The sequence below is a fragment of the Ischnura elegans genome, chromosome X (assembly GCF_921293095.1).
Source record: "Ischnura elegans chromosome X, ioIscEleg1.1, whole genome shotgun sequence".
Classification (NCBI taxonomy): Eukaryota; Metazoa; Arthropoda; class Insecta; order Odonata; family Coenagrionidae; genus Ischnura; species Ischnura elegans.
In genome coordinates this window covers 106456236-106472074 of record NC_060259.1, presented here as the reverse complement: position 1 = coordinate 106472074, position 15839 = coordinate 106456236, and the positions used below count along the sequence as shown (strand labels likewise).

The 15839-nt window shown below is 44.9% G+C and overlaps 1 protein-coding gene across 3 annotated transcripts in view; it reads right to left on the bottom strand.

Annotated features, from left to right (window-relative positions):
- LOC124171889 (raf homolog serine/threonine-protein kinase Raf) overlaps positions 1–15839 on the bottom strand; it is a 70630-nt gene that overhangs the window by 46562 nt on the left and 8229 nt on the right. For all 3 annotated transcript variants that reach the window (XM_046551275.1, XM_046551277.1, XM_046551276.1), the window contains exons 5-6: positions 2108–2212; positions 1775–1938 (exon numbers count right to left, since the gene is read on the bottom strand). In XM_046551275.1, coding sequence (XP_046407231.1) covers positions 1775–1938; positions 2108–2212 — 269 coding nt within the window. The remainder of the gene's footprint in view (positions 1–1774; positions 1939–2107; positions 2213–15839) is intronic.

The window sequence follows — 15839 nt, the reverse complement described above, 5'->3', positions numbered from 1 at the left end:
CAATTGCCCACTCACGAACTTTGTGCGCAGCAGTGGGCACTCCCAAGCGCTCAAAGGCAACAGAAGGTGAGGAGCTCGGGGTGGGGAAAATTGGGGCTTCTTATTGGCTGTAGTTTTTCATAGTCAGACATTCCCGAAAAATGGCCGCATTTTATTATTCAGCACGTCACAAGAATTCAGAAATGCATTTGGATAAATTACGGTAGAAGAAAGAGAGGTGGAATGAATGGAAGAATGTTAATGGCTAATAATAATAAATGAAATCATGAATTCAGACGTTTGCGACCCTTAAGAAGACACTTAAGAACGAATTGCGGGTTGCGTCACGGCAAGCAATTGAGCGTACTAACCAGGAAAGCGCAATTTTTTCAAACGTACTAACCAAATTCTTTTACCTGTATTTTGTTCGGATGGTACCGGGACCGAGGGAAATCGCCGTACTAAAGAGGAAAACGTACTAAGGAGGAACGTACTAACCAAGTTCCACTGTATTTGTATATTTTCAGCATTACTGTGTAGAACTTGCTCCAAATGTTGTGCTTGGGACAAACTCGTGCATTAACTATGCAGTTAATTCCCTCCCGCTTCACTTTCATACGCCCTATGGCTGAATCGCTACAGCTCTCTCGAGCTGTTCTGTAAGTAGGTGATTTTGGAATTGGAAATTACTATAGCATATTAAGACTACGTTGAAATATTAACCTTTATTACTTCTCTTTGCATAAAACTAATCATTTTTGCAGCACATGTAAGGCACAAAACATTAACATATTCATCGATGATGAAGGAACTTAACTCTTCATTATCGCCCCTCTAACCTCGTTGATGTTGAATCTATCGCTTCTTAAAAAAATCGTGAAGGGTAAAAATGCCCAATGCAGGTAGATTTTCGGAATCAGCTTTAACATATAACAATCTTCGTGATACTATCTTGCGTGAACTCAGTAAAAATCCAGTGTGTTACAGCGTTTATCAACAATACATGGGTCGTGCGCAGTGGCTCTTGCAGCAAGGCTCCCAAGATATGACTTGTGACGTCATCCCTCTTCTGCCCAATTTAAAACCGTTTGGCGGCACTGCAGATTTTCCACAGATTCTCATATTTTTAATGCAATATGGCAATTAGATGCGTTATTTTGCACGCTATATTTTAAGTTTTTTACACTCCCCTTACCACAAGCTAACACAAAAATGCAATTATTTTACAATATAAATTTTAATTCACAACCCCATTCCTAAGTACTTCTTCAACTCATGAATTGAGAATTCAAAAGGCTTGGAATGATTTATTTCCACACTGTACCTAATAGATTCCTCAACTACTATCTCCATCAGTGTGTCTGGGAAGAAATGCCAGAAAGGTAGAAAGGTGCTGAAGATTTTCCACAGATTTTCATATTTTTAATGTAATGCAGCGACTAAATGCATTATATTATACACTACATTTTAAGTTTTTCACACTCCCCTGACCATAAGCTAACACAAAAATGCAATTATTTTACGATATAAATTTTAGTTCACAACCCCATTGCATACTAAATATGTACCACACTCTACACTTACCAAAGGAACTAAAATAATTTTAAACAAAAATAAATCAAGTCACTAAAATACAATAAAAATGTTGGTTTTCCCCAATGTTTTCTATCGAACACAACGTTTCCACAAACTTTCATGAAATTGCAATCCATCAACCATTTCTACAAGGGTTGCAAACTTTTTCAGACAAAGAAGTTATATTAGTGTTTCAATGTAAATAAAGTAAATAACATACACTTGGTAATAAGTGTTCTGCATTCTGACTTGCTGGCATAGGGCTGGTACCCCGGCAGCACAACGCTGGTGGAAGCGATACCCACACGTCCTGCAGTAAAATCCTTGAAACAATAACCTACGGCAGCATTCACAGAAGGCTAATGAAAAAAATGTTTTACGAACCTGGAAAAAAAAATCATATTAGCAAACACTTAAGTAAACAACATCACTAACATACAAGAGGACTCATAGCTTAAAATAAGGGTTATGTATGAAACATGTGTAAAATGCAAAAACCTAATCAAAACATCTTTTGACAGAGGTTTCAACGCTTTCATGATTAGTAACTTACAAAATTATGGGATATGCTTGTTGTAATTGGGAATTTATCCATTATTTCTACACTGATTTCCTCTCCTTCAAGAGTAGATATATCTGCATCCCATGGAATTACAACCTGGAAATAATAAAAACAACATTTAGGAATAGGATCTGATTCAACAGCATTGAAAAAATAGCTAAAGAACTTTGCCAAAACATGTCCATGGATGTACCTTAAATTACTTTTTGAAAAATACTCTTTGAGCTAGAGAGAAGCTTTAACATTGAGCAACATAAAACATGCTAACTATCCACTAACAACAGAGGCAATTCGTATTTTGTGAAATTTCAATTTAAAAAATTATATTTATAATTACAATGTTGATGCACAAATTAATTTTTATGCTAATGGCGGTGAGTGAATGGGTAAAGTAGTGTGTGAACCGTATAGGCTCCTTTTATTTGGGCTCAGCATTCCACAAAGCACATGTTCCCGTCTCTTTCCGACTATCATGGGAGTATGTAATCCTTTGCTTTCCTTCTTGTGTCCCCATCTTGTTCTTCTCCTATTGGCAACCAATGCCATTTAATGGTCCCCCTAGAGAGCCCACATAATGAGGTTTTCTGTTCAATGGCTAAAATTCAATCCGCTTTGGAGTATACTATACCTACTCAAATTTCCCTAGATTCCAGAAGTAACATCACGTTTTTCAACTGTCAGCAGACATCAAGACCAAATCAAGATGTAATTGACTAGAGACACATTTTTGGTTTTGGTTGAATTCCATGAATTTGCTTACCTTCACCCCAGCTGATAATTTTAAATAGCTGTTCAAAATTTAAGGGCATGTAGCCTCTTTTAGTTTTTCTATATTTTGAATCTCTTCACCTACACATTTCATCCTCCATCCCGCTGCCGCATCTCCCAATTTCTCCACCCAACATATCAACGCAATGGTTCTCAAACGAATGCTAATACTAGTATCGTCCGTTATATACAAATAATCAGTTTTATAAATTATTTTAAGCATCGCCTTTGGCAAAACACAAGGCAAAGCAATTTGTTTTGGCTTATAGTTCATAGATGGCTGCATCAGTTTGCATGGGCTTTGGCATGGCCAACTTTAGTACAGGCCGGAACATGGAATTTTGGCAACGCTGTGCCGGGGTCCTATCGTGTTGGTTTGAGAGCATGGCGACTTATGCGTGAAGAATATCCGTGTAACCAAAGAAGCATTAAATCTCTTGTTAAAAAGGCAGAACTGGACTTCTTTTGTGGATATCATATTGGCTAAAGGTACGTACAATAGTTTTAATATAATTTTTGGGAGCTGAAGGAGGAAAATCACGTTTATTACTTCAAAAGTGTTGCGGTCACATGCCGGCCGGCCATTAATGGTGGGGAATTGAGAGTGCAACAATACTGGTTTAGAAGGGGGAACAAGAATTATTTTTCTGTACTTTGTTTTGCCTTACGGTAAGTAAAATAGTTTAAAGATATTCTCAGTGAATTGTGAGTGGATATTCAGCGGTATTTCATCCAAAGCATAGCGTCTCTTGGCGGCCGGCAACGAAGTAACCTTGGGAGTACACAAATGAAACGAGGAGTATTTGTCGGGTATATAAATGCTGCGTTGTTTTTACAATATTATTATTCTCGAGTTAACAGTGATTGCTATATTTGGTGTGCCTTATGAATAACTATGTGTAGTTGTGTTTATAATAACGTCGTATATTATTGAACGACGAATGGCTACTCGTTAACTCTGTTAATATGTCTCCAGGTACTGATGTTATTCATATTTTCCAAACTTATCATGAATGCACTGCTTTTTTTCTGTGATCAGCGAAACTATCTTTATTAATGCAACTTTCCATTGTTTCCATTGAAGGGGCCCAAGCGTTGTTGTGTGCATATTGCAGAAGCAACTACCTATCCACCAAAAACAAGGGGTATGTGACTGTGTTCCAGTTCACCAAAGATGAACGCAGAAGACAGAAGTGGCTGAAGAATATCCCTCGGAAGGATTGGAATCTTTCTTCAAGCGCAATAGTTTGCGTCAAGCATTTTGCTGAGCGGGATATCCTACACCGAGTAACTTACATGAATAAGAACGGTGAAGTGAAAAGTTACGAGTTAGATCGCCTAAAGTTGTCCCCTGGTGTTACTCCCACAGTGTTTCAGGCCCTCTCCTCTTCTTAAAACTTCTTATTGTGATCAGTGAACCATGAAAATCTGTGAACATAGTAGATGAGTTGTACTTCTAAGAAATGAAATCAGGAAGTATTGTATGAATCAGTCGAACATGAAAAGACTGCTGATAAAATGACAATATATATCTTTATTTCCGAAAGACATGCTAATTTGACATCTGGCCGCCTTCTAATACTGAAGGTACATTGGAAAATCAATTGCTACTAAGTGATATGGAATATATAAGTGGTATTTTGAACTAATTCATCTTTCCCTTCCAGGTAAAACTTCTTGTTGTGATCAGTGAACTATGAAAACCTGTGAACATACGTAGATAAGATCTTGGAAATGAGATCAACAAATATTTTATGAATCAGTGGAACATGAAAGAACATTGATGAAATGTCAATATTTGTTCTCGTATCGATAAGGGTACCTTAATTGATATTTATCTGCCTTACTATACTCTAGGTATGTTGAAAATCTAAGGGTACTGAGTGATATCATATCTATGCGTGGTATTTTTGAACTAATCCATCTTTCTCTTGCAGGTAAAACTCCTTATTGTGATCAGTGAAGCATGAAAATCTGTGGAAATAATTAAAGATGTAGAATTTCTTGGAGATGAAATGAACGAATATTGTATGAATTAGTGAGAACATGAAAGAACTACTGAGGAAATGAAGAAAGATTTCGTACTTTCCCGGCGAATGGACTTGGTAAAGAGTTCTCGGGATCGCCACCGGGTCAGGAACTCCATATCTGCCAACGTTTCGATGTCCGACTCGGTCATCGTCCTCAGGGCTGTGAATGTCGAGTGAGAATTTGACTTGCTTATATACAGTCACTCTGGTGGTCAGGTGACTTCTGATTGGCTGTCGTCAGCGGCATGCTCTGATTGGTGGTTTTGCCTAGCCTTGAGCACAGGTTTCCAGGTGCTGCTTAGAGCATATCCGGAGTCTCTATTGATGGTGTTCTTAGACAGTCTAATTTCAATAGACTCTTTAATGAGTCGATCCCAAAAGCCATTGGATCGGCAGAGTATCTTGGTGTCGTCAAACTCAACAGTATTTTTGCATTCCATCCAATGCTCTGCGATGGCTGACTTTTCGGGCTGTCCTAGACGGAGGTGGCGCTTATGTTCTTTGAGCCGCGTGTCTATAGTGCGGCCCGTCTCACCGATGTATATTTTCCCGCACCCACATGGCACTTGGTAAACGCCAGGTGTCTTCAATCCTACCGGATCTTTTGCTTTGACGAGCATGTCCCGGATCTTTTTTGGTGGTTTGTGGATGGCCTGGATGTTGAATCTCTTCAGAATTCTCGCTAATTTCCCCGACACTGAAGAGATGTATGGTAAACACGCCTTTGCAGTTCGATCGTCTCTTTCTTCATCTTCTCTCCTTGAGTTGGTCTTGGATATGGACCTTTTTAGGGCCTTGGAAATTTGTCTCTCATCATATCCATTCTGCTGGAAGGTTTTCCGAAGGCGCTTTAGTTCAGGTGCCAGGCTATCTTTGTCCGAGATAGATACGGCTCGATGAATCAGGCTTATCATTACTGCCATTCTCTGCGAAGGATGGTGGTGACTACGTCCATGTAAGTAAAGGTCCGTGTGGGTGGGTTTTCGGTAAACGCTGTGACCGAGAGTTCCGTCCGTTCTTCTGGAAACCAAAACGTCGAGAAATGGAAGTCTATTATTTTCTTCTATTTCCATGGTGAACTTGATGCTGCTGTGTTGACAGTTCATGTGATCGAAGAATTAATCCAGGCTGCGTCTCCCGTGGGGCCATACCACAAAAGTATCGTCCACGTACCGAAGAAAGAGCAAAGGTTTCAAAGGAGCCGAACTGAGAGCCTTTTCCTCGAAGTCCTCCATAAAAAAGTTAGCAATGGTAGGGGAAAGGGGGGAGCCCATGGCCACCCCATCAGATTGCTCGTAGAACTCTCCATGGTATTGGAAGTAAGTGGAAGTGAGCACATGGCGGAACAGCTGCACCGTATCTCCATCAAACTTCTCAGCTAGAAGTCGCAGGGTATCGTCTAGAGGTACGCGTGTAAAAAGAGACACCACGTCTAGGCTCACCAGCAAATCCGTCTCTTTAAGACGGATGCCAGCGAGTATTTTCACAAACTCAGTCGAGTTTTTGATGTGGTGCTCACAGTGGCCAACGTATGGTGATAGAACTCCGGTGAGGTATTTTGCCAGGTTGTAAGTTGGTGAGCCGATGGCGCTCACGATTGGTCGTAGAGGAATTCCGTCCTTGTGAATTTTTGGTAGGCCATAGAGTCTTGGTGGAGCTGGCGCTGGTTGTCGAAGATTCCTGATCGTCTCCTCCGGTAAGCCCATCTTTCTGATGATGGCGTTGGTCTTCCTTGTCACGGCATCTGTGGGATCTCGTTTCAGCTTGACGTAGGCCTGGTCATGTAGAATGTCCTGTATTTTAGTGTTGTAATCCTCGGTTCGTAAGAGGACAGTGGAATTCCCCTTATCAGCAGGCAAAATGGTGATACTTCTGTTTGCACGTAGGGCTCGGATGGCGTCACGTTCTTCCTTGCTGATGTTGGATTTGGGAGGTAAGGCCCTCTTCAGGACCACAGAAATTTCAGTTCTGGCCTCCTCTGCTGCCTCTTCAGGAAGTTTCCATATTGCCTGTTCAATACTCCCCACGAAGTCTGAGTAAGGAATGAACCTGGGTGCAGGAGCAAAATTGAGTCCTTTGCTTAATACCGATATGGTCGGCTCGTCAAGTGTGAGGTCAGTCATGTTGATGACCAGTCGCCTGTCGTCATTGGCGCGGATCGTCTTCTTGGATGAAGGTAGACGAGAGAACTTCTTCTTTTGCCTCTCTGTATTCTTCTTCAGAAGCAGATCCCCCGAAGCTGCAGTGGCACGGTCAATATATTCCCAATCAAGCGGCGAAAGTGTAGCCGCGAGAAGTAGGTGTAGGTCCAGAAGTTTCTTGCCAATTGTATCTAAAGATCTCCGTTTTTGGTGGATCCGTTCACGAACCAATGCCGATACTTTTGTGGTATGGCCCCACGGGAGACGCAGCCTGGATGAATTCTTCGATCACATGAACTGTCAACACAGCAGCATCAACATGACATCTCTTGTCGGGTTTGGAAACCACAGCTTTATCACTTGGGCTACCTTACATCGGCAACGTTTTCGACTCTGGCACCTCTTTGGATCATCCTCCCGGACTACGACCCCTGCGCCTCTAGGACTACGGATTACGGATAACGGACTACCACCAACGCCAGCATTGGCGACATCAACGGGACGCCCCGTGGGATTACTCCCGCCGAAGATCACCTCCATCCTCTTTGGAGGAGAAGGCGCCATGCCATCCGGCAGCGGACAGGCAGCTGCGGCCGCTACAGCCGCCGAGAGCCATAACAGTCCTCTTCAGGGCCGTCAGACTCAGGATTGGGCAGGAGAAGGCCCTTCAACACCCAGATGGACCTCCGTATCCCAGGGCACCGGTCACCAAGCACCGCAATCCGCTGCGACGACCGAAGGTCAAAGTGGCCCTCTTAAGGGCCGTCAACAGCAAAACTCCTCAGGGTGGACGCAAGTATCCGACAGGGAACCAAGAAAACGGTCTGCGCCATTCCTGTCCATCCAGGACATGGCGAAGAAGAGAAACCCAGCACCCGTTGAGACCAGGAACTCATTCACTCCTCTGGCATCTGCCATCCCAGACGATGCCATGGACTTGGAGGAGACTCCAGCGGCAGCACCCACGCAGAGTGCACAGCGGGCCACCAAGCGACCACCGTCGCTGATCATCTACGCAGTAACGGACCATGCTGCCCTAGTACGCCTCATTAGAACGACGGTAAAAGACCAAAAATTTACCGTTGTTCATAACACCGATAGCAGCCGCGTGCAACTACGCAACGCAGACGATTACCTGGCGCTTAAAACAAAGTTGGAGGAACAGCAGGCACAGATGTCAACCTGGGGCGCCACTGGGGACAAGCTGCGCTTCTATGCGATCAGGAAGCTGCCCATTGACTACGATGTAACCCAACTCAGGGAGGATCTCGAGGCCCTGGGAATCGACATGGTACGGGTCCACCCGGCGCGGCGAGGGGCCTTCTTCATGGCGGTCATCAAGGAGACGCCGGAATGGACCATGAAGGAGATGAAGAAGCTCCGCTGGCTCGGCAATAACGGAGTTCGCGTGGACAAGTTCACCCACCGGGATCCACAAATGTGCTACCGATGCAATCGCTTCGGCCATTCATCGGTGCACTGCACGGCGGCTCCGAGATGCTACAAATGCTCTGGGGACCACGAGGGCAAAAACTGCCCTGACGCTGAGAGGAAGAATACCAAGTGCTATAACTGTGGCGGCAATCACCCGGCGTTCTTCCGAACATGCCCAGAATACCAACGGGCAAAGGAACTGAAGGAGAAGCGGAAGCCGGTCCAGAAGAAACCTGCTCCGAAGCCTACGCCGGAAGCGATACCTACACTTGGACGCCAGAACGCCTGGGGAGTGGGCTGCCCTGCAGGACCATTCGCCGAACAACGTCCCACCATGCGCCCAGCACTGGGCTTTCCTGGCTTGCCGCCGAGCAGGCCCGTTCACCAGGAGACGGCGGAAGAAATCCGTCAACCACTGCGGCAGAGGAATGCCGCCGCCACGCATCGGCAGGAGCAGATCGCCGACGACCTATCATCCTTGCCTGCAATCCTGCAGGCCCTTACCGCCACAGCCGCCTTGCTTCAAACCCAACTGCAGGCCTTCACTGCTGCCATGAGCCGCTTCCTAACCAGCAATGGCGAGTAGACCAGGAAGCCGCAGATCTGTCGTCATCGCCACCTGGAACGTGGGTGGTGGCCCTCGAAAGAAGCTGCCGGAACTCCTCAACTTCTCCAAGACGTCGAGGGCAACGGTCCTCTGCCTACAGGAGACGCACTTGAATACAACCTCAACCATCACTGTACCAGGCTGGACTCTCTACAGGGACGACCGGGACAGCCCAGGAGGAGGAACAGCCGTTGCCGTATCATCCGATACCGTCTCCAAACGATGGTTACTCCCCGCATTGCAGACACTGGAAGCCACTGCAGTGGACGTCGAGACCAGCCTAGGCACCGTCAGAATAGTCTCAGCATACCTGGCACCGAGACGACGCTTCATCGCTGAGGACTTCGAGAACATCTTCGACTCAACGCATCCAGTCATCTTGCTGGGAGACCTGAACGCCAAACACGAGGAATGGCATTCTCGGGTTCGGAACCAGAAGGGAGAGCAGCTCTACTCCTGGACCTCAGGAACGGCGGTGAAAACTGCAGGACCGCACGGAGCCACCAGGATGAACTGGAACGGAGCCGAGGATGTGCTCGACATTGCCCTACATAAAAACTTGCAATGCTCCCTGGCACTAACCTCTACGGCGTCCCTGGATAGCGACCACTATCCGGTGCTCGCCTATCTAGGCTGCCAACCCGTCCTCGTGCCACCTAGAGAAGTCCGCAACTGGGGGAAGGCTGATTGGACTCTCTACCGCCAGGAGCTGACCGATCTTCTCCCTACGGAAGAACCGGCACTCAACACCGAAGAGGAAATTGATGCGGTCGCCGACTCAGTTACAGCAGCCATCAACAAGGCGATCCAAGTTGCTGTACCGACGGTCCAATGGCGCCCTTTCAATCACCTGGCACTTCCGGACTTCATCTTACGGAGAATTAAGAGGCGTAACCGCCTACGCCGGAAATTCCAGAAGACGAAGACCCCTTTAGACGGACAGAGATTCCGGCAGGCACGCGCTGAACTCCGGCTTCTCATCGAGGACCACAGGCAGAAGGAGTGGGACCGGAAGGTGTCCCAGCTTGATGCGGATGATGGCTCCCTCTGGAGAATGGCTGCCTCTCTGAAGTCGCGAGGAGCGGTGGAAGACTCTCCCATTTCATCCCCTGGAGGCCTCCTAACTACGGAGGATGAGAAAGCGACCTTTGCGGCGGAGTACTTAGAGCAGTCCTTCTCCTCCGAGATCCACCCCTTGGCGCCGGATGGTCCAGAACCCCAACTGGGGGATACTGATGTGGAGTTCCCGGACGATGAACCACCAACGCTCCGCCCTGAAGACCTACGGGCAGCACTGGCGAAGCTGAAGAAGAGGAAGGCCCCCGGGAGACGACGGCATCCCGAACGAAGCACTTCTCCAGATGCCATCATCGCTAGCCTCCATCCTGCTTCTGCTCTTCACGGCCTGCTTCGGAATGGGATATTTTCCGGAGAGATGGAAGTCAGCCAAAGTACTCCTCATCCCGAAGCCGGGGAAGAAACGACTGGACATAACTAACTACAGGCCGATCTCCCTGCTTACGACCCTGGGGAAACTCATGGAGAGGACGCTGCTGCCCTTCATCCTCAAGCATACAGAGAGCCGTGACATCCTTCCACTGGAGCAGTACGGATTCCGGGATCACCACTCCACCACTCACCAGCTGGTACGGATGGTGGACTTCATAACTTCAGGCTTCAATAGGAGATGCTGCGCGGCGGCTGCCTTTTTCGACGTACAGAAAGCATTTGACCGAGTTTGGCACGACGGCCTCCTATTGAAGCTGAAGCGCTTTGGATTTCCCTTCTGGCAGCGGAGACTGATCGCTGCGTACCTGAGGAAGCGGACGTTCTCCGTCATCTGGGGTAGAGCCACCTCCATGAAGAAGACCATCCGAGCCGGGGTCCCCCAAGGATCGGTACTCGGACCATTGCTGTTCAACATCTTTACGGCAGATATTCCGCGGGACTTCGGATGGAACGTGATCGTGACACTGTTCGCAGATGACGCAGCAGTGGTGGCGCGTTCCTGGAAATCCCATATGGCGGCCTCCTATCTCCAACGGACTGTGGACCAACTCCTACCGTGGTATGCAACATGGCGTATAACCATCAACGCCAAGAAGACAAACGCCGTCTTCTTCTCCGCCACGCCTAAGAGGCCGATTCCGGGGGAGATTCTAGTCGACACGGAGGAAGCACCTTGGAAGACGGAGGCGCTGTATCTTGGAGTGACGCTGGACCGAGGCCTCTCCTTCCGCCAACACGCCCTGAACATCTCGCGAAGAGCACGAACGCGGAGATTCCTGCTTTCGCTGTTGCTGCGGTCGAGATTCCTCTCCTTGGAGCAGAAGTTGAGGATTTACAAAATGGCCATCCGGCCAATACTGTCGTATGCTGCCCCTGCGTGGAGCGGCCGCATACCCACAACATGGAGCCAACCCATCAGAGTGGCAGAGAACACCACGCTCAGGACCATCCTCGCTCTTGGATGGAATTACCACCGAGTACTGCTCTACACCCTGACGGACATGGAGCCGATTGAAGACTACCTCAAGCAGACTTCCAAGACCTTCTTCCAGAAGGCGAAGAGCTCCAGCATTGAAGCCATCAAGACGATAGCGGACACCAAACCAACCACATACGATCGGCACAAGAGACCGTGCTCTTCTACTGGAGAGGAGGAAGACCTACCGCAGAAGAAGAGACAGAGGTGAAGGACCCTCACTAATTTCATCGACGGGAGAAACTCTCCGAAAACACATCGGCTGAGAAACTATAACGTTGGACAGCCCAGTAGGACCAGGCAATGAGGACTGCCTGGCCAGCACACATCCTTAAAAAAAAAAAGCAGCATCAAGTTCACCATGGAAATAGAAGAAAATAATAGACTTCCGTTTCTCGGCGTTTTGGTTTCCAGAAGAACGGACGGAACTCTCGGTCACAGCGTTTACCGAGAACCCACCCACACGGACCTTTACTTACATGGACGTAGTCACCACCATCCTTCGCAGAGAATGGCAGTAATGAAAAGCCTGATTCATCGAGCCGTATCTATCTCGGACAAAGATAGCCTGGCACCTGAACTAAAGCGCCTTCGGAAAACCTTCCAGCAGAATGGATATGATGAGAGACAAATTTCCAAGGCCCTAAAAAGGTTCATATCCAAGACCAACTCAAGGAGAGAAGATGAAGAAAGAGACGATCGAACTGCAAAGGCGTGTTTACCATACATCTCTTCAGTGTCGGGGAAATTAGCGAGAATTCTGAAGAGATTCAACATCCAGGCCATCCACAAACCACCAAAAAAGATCCGGGACATGCTCGTCAAAGCAAAAGATCCGGTAGGATTGAAGACACCTGGCGTTTACCAAGTGCCATGTGGGTGCGGGAAAATATACATCGGTGAGACGGGCCGCACTATAGACACGCGGCTCAAAGAACATAAGCGCCACCTCCGTCTAGGACAGCCCGAAAAGTCAGCCATCGCAGAGCATTGGATGGAATGCAAAAATACTGTTGAGTTTGACGACACCAAGATGCTCTGCCGATCCAATGGCTTTTGGGATCGACTCATTAAAGAGTCTATTGAAATTAGACTGTCTAAGAACACCATCAATAGAGACTCCGGATATGCTCTAAGCAGCACCTGGAAACCTGTGCTCAAGGCTAGGCAAAACCACCAATCAGAGCATGCCGCTGACGACAGCCAATCAGAAGTCACCTGACCACCAGAGTGACTGTATATAAGCAAGTCAAATTCTCACTCGACATTCACAGCCCTGAGGACGATGACCGAGTCGGACATCGAAACGTTGGCAGATATGGAGTTCCTGACCCGGTGGCGATCCCGAGAACTCTTTACCAACTACTGAGGAAATGACTATATAAGTTCTCATATTGAAAAGACTTAGTAAATTGACGTCTAGCCGCCTTCCAATACAGTAGGTATATTGGAAAATCCATGAGTGCTGAGTGAAATTATGTATATATGTGGTATTTAGAACAACATAATAATTTTCTCTGCAGCTAAAACTTCCTTTAGAGTGAACTTTGGAAATTTGGTCATATAATCAATTATGAAGAACCTGGTGTGCCTACCTTTATCGAGATTAATTCAATAATTTCCTCTCGTTTGTAAAATTTGATTTGATTTTAATCAGTATTGACTTATTCGGTAGTATAATGTTATTTGTTGAGACATTTCTCCAATTCGGAAGTCATTATTATTTCATTATACTGGTCTTGGTGTTTAGAAATATTAGATTGACAATATATTTATCTTCCCTATGGCTTCATATTTTTTAAACATTGTTGTCTAATATATAGAATGTTAAGACTAGTTTTTTTGTAATATCACATAAAGTTTTCTAATTAGCCCTTACATTTGTACTGATCATGTTTTTTTCATCAAATTTTTCCATCAGATAATGTGGTGTGAAACTGATAGCTGTTGCTGGTGACGGTTCATCGGTGAACTTCAAATGGCACGATCTATGGAGGTTGTTTCCGGCTGAAATTGAAATTAATAACCTGTGGCAGCTTTTATTTATTCCACTTTCTGTAGTAATATTTATGCTTTGATGGCCATGTCTTGTGACATTGTGAGGTTGTTTGACCTCTTCAATATGAAATGTTTACCGGAAAATGTATATATCTGATTTTTATTTTAAATAAATGTTGTTAAACGTCATACATTTTTTTCTCTCCTGAAATACCGCGGCGAAAGGTGCTAGAAAATAACGCATTACTTTTTAACATGTTAATTTTTTAGGTTATTCAGGGAGGTGAAATGATGTTTATTTTAAAGCCGCTCTTTATTTCTAAGTCAATAAATTTTATAGGGTGCCCTTCTATATAAACAACCAATGGGTTAAGCGGTAAACTAAACGGTATTTCCTTCTTGGTCTGAATTTCTGGGTCGTCGATCGCAGTACTTAAATATATTTCCGTGCATAATCTCTCGTATCCCTTGCCTTGTTATTAGTTCTCACGATTACTTTTAATAAATAGCTGCTATAATACGACATACAACCACTCGAATAACTCAACCCTACCGTAGTTTTTATCTTAACTTTAAGGAGGGTGAACGGAGGTCCATCCGTGTTAACATCACACAACGTCAACAGCTGAGAGGCCGATCCACCGGACCCCAGGCAGTAGGACCCCTGACGTCACGTAAAGCGCTGTCGCCAAATTGCATGTTCCGGCCTGTATTAAAGTTGGCCATGGCTTTGGCCACACAGTTGAGGACCTCAAATCCAGAAAGCTTGGGACCAAAGGCTTTCTGGATTTCTGGCCTTCAGCATGCAGAAAAAGTGGGACACCTTTTTTTTGAGAATTTTAATGCAATATATGTCAAATCACGACTGTAGCATCTACAGCATAAACTATTCGTGATTCCAGCCAAGGGAGACACCACCTGGCAGAGAACGCTCGAAACGGAGGAACGATGGTCATGACACGGCAATGCAATGAGGAATAGTGTATATGAGACCTTTACACTGTTTTATTGACTAGTTACGGGGTGATTCCTACTTTTTGGTTTCAAAGAAATTGTTAACATTACTTGAGGTTAAATATTCTTTAATTCTACGACCCTATGGTAATAACTTCAGCACAAGTGGAATTGTTTCAAAGCGAGGCGACGGTTGTTGTTCCTGCACGTACGTAGGAGCAGAAAGCTCTTGTTTTGGACGATTTAAATGGAGATACGTTTTGTATGTTATAGCAATTAATATAGTGTTAATTGAAAATTGTTCATGTGCCAGGTTACGCAGAACAAAAGTAGAAAAATAGCTGATATCCAATGCATCAAAGTATCTGATATCCGTGTTTGCAGTTTTCGAGATTTTCAATATAACATACTCGATATTTACATTGCCATTATTATGAATGGGATGTTATTTGCACGTGTAATTCTGATAAATATATTTTTTATATAAATGATGTGCTATTGAACAATTTATCTAAATTTGCTGAATATAGTAACTCAAGATTGACATTAAGTATCAATAGCAAGGAGGACGAATGGACTCGTTCGTTCGTTTCCATATTGTCACCTTCATGATAAAGAATTGTCCATGACATGCGTTCCACATACATCTCATTTTCAATGGTATACCGCACCAAGTATGAACTAACCTGAATATTTTCTACCTTCATGATGAATGCACACTGATCGGTAGCATTTTCTACTGTACCATTGAAAGAACAATTTTTAACAGCGCATCACTATGTAAATTAGTGATAAATGCATTAAGGTAAACATTATTTGCTTTATTTGATGGATTACAGGTGTCAATTCAGTAGTCAATTCGAAGTCATACAGAGTCACAGAACATACTGCTTTCAGGCAAGAAATGGACGACTTTCACCTATTCAAGGCAATGCCAAGTTTCATTTCAACTTTGAAATGTAATAGTGGGCAAAGAAACTTAGTCCCCAAATTCCTTTCCCTGTAGAAAGTTACAATAACTCATTCACCTGATTATTATTTAACAGTGTGACCCAGTTTAAATTTAAAACCCTGCCAATTTCATGTGATGCTCTATCGAATAACCATAACCTGATGTTAAGATTGCTGTAAATTATATCAGTTTCTACAGAATATTACAAAGATACATAACACTGCGAATTCTTTCTGAGGTAACCGAACGATTAAAACTAATATCATTAAGACAAGTGCAACATATCATATTATGACATAATTCATGTAAAAATATCAGGTCATTCAGTTTCCTTCTGACCATCAGCGGTTACAG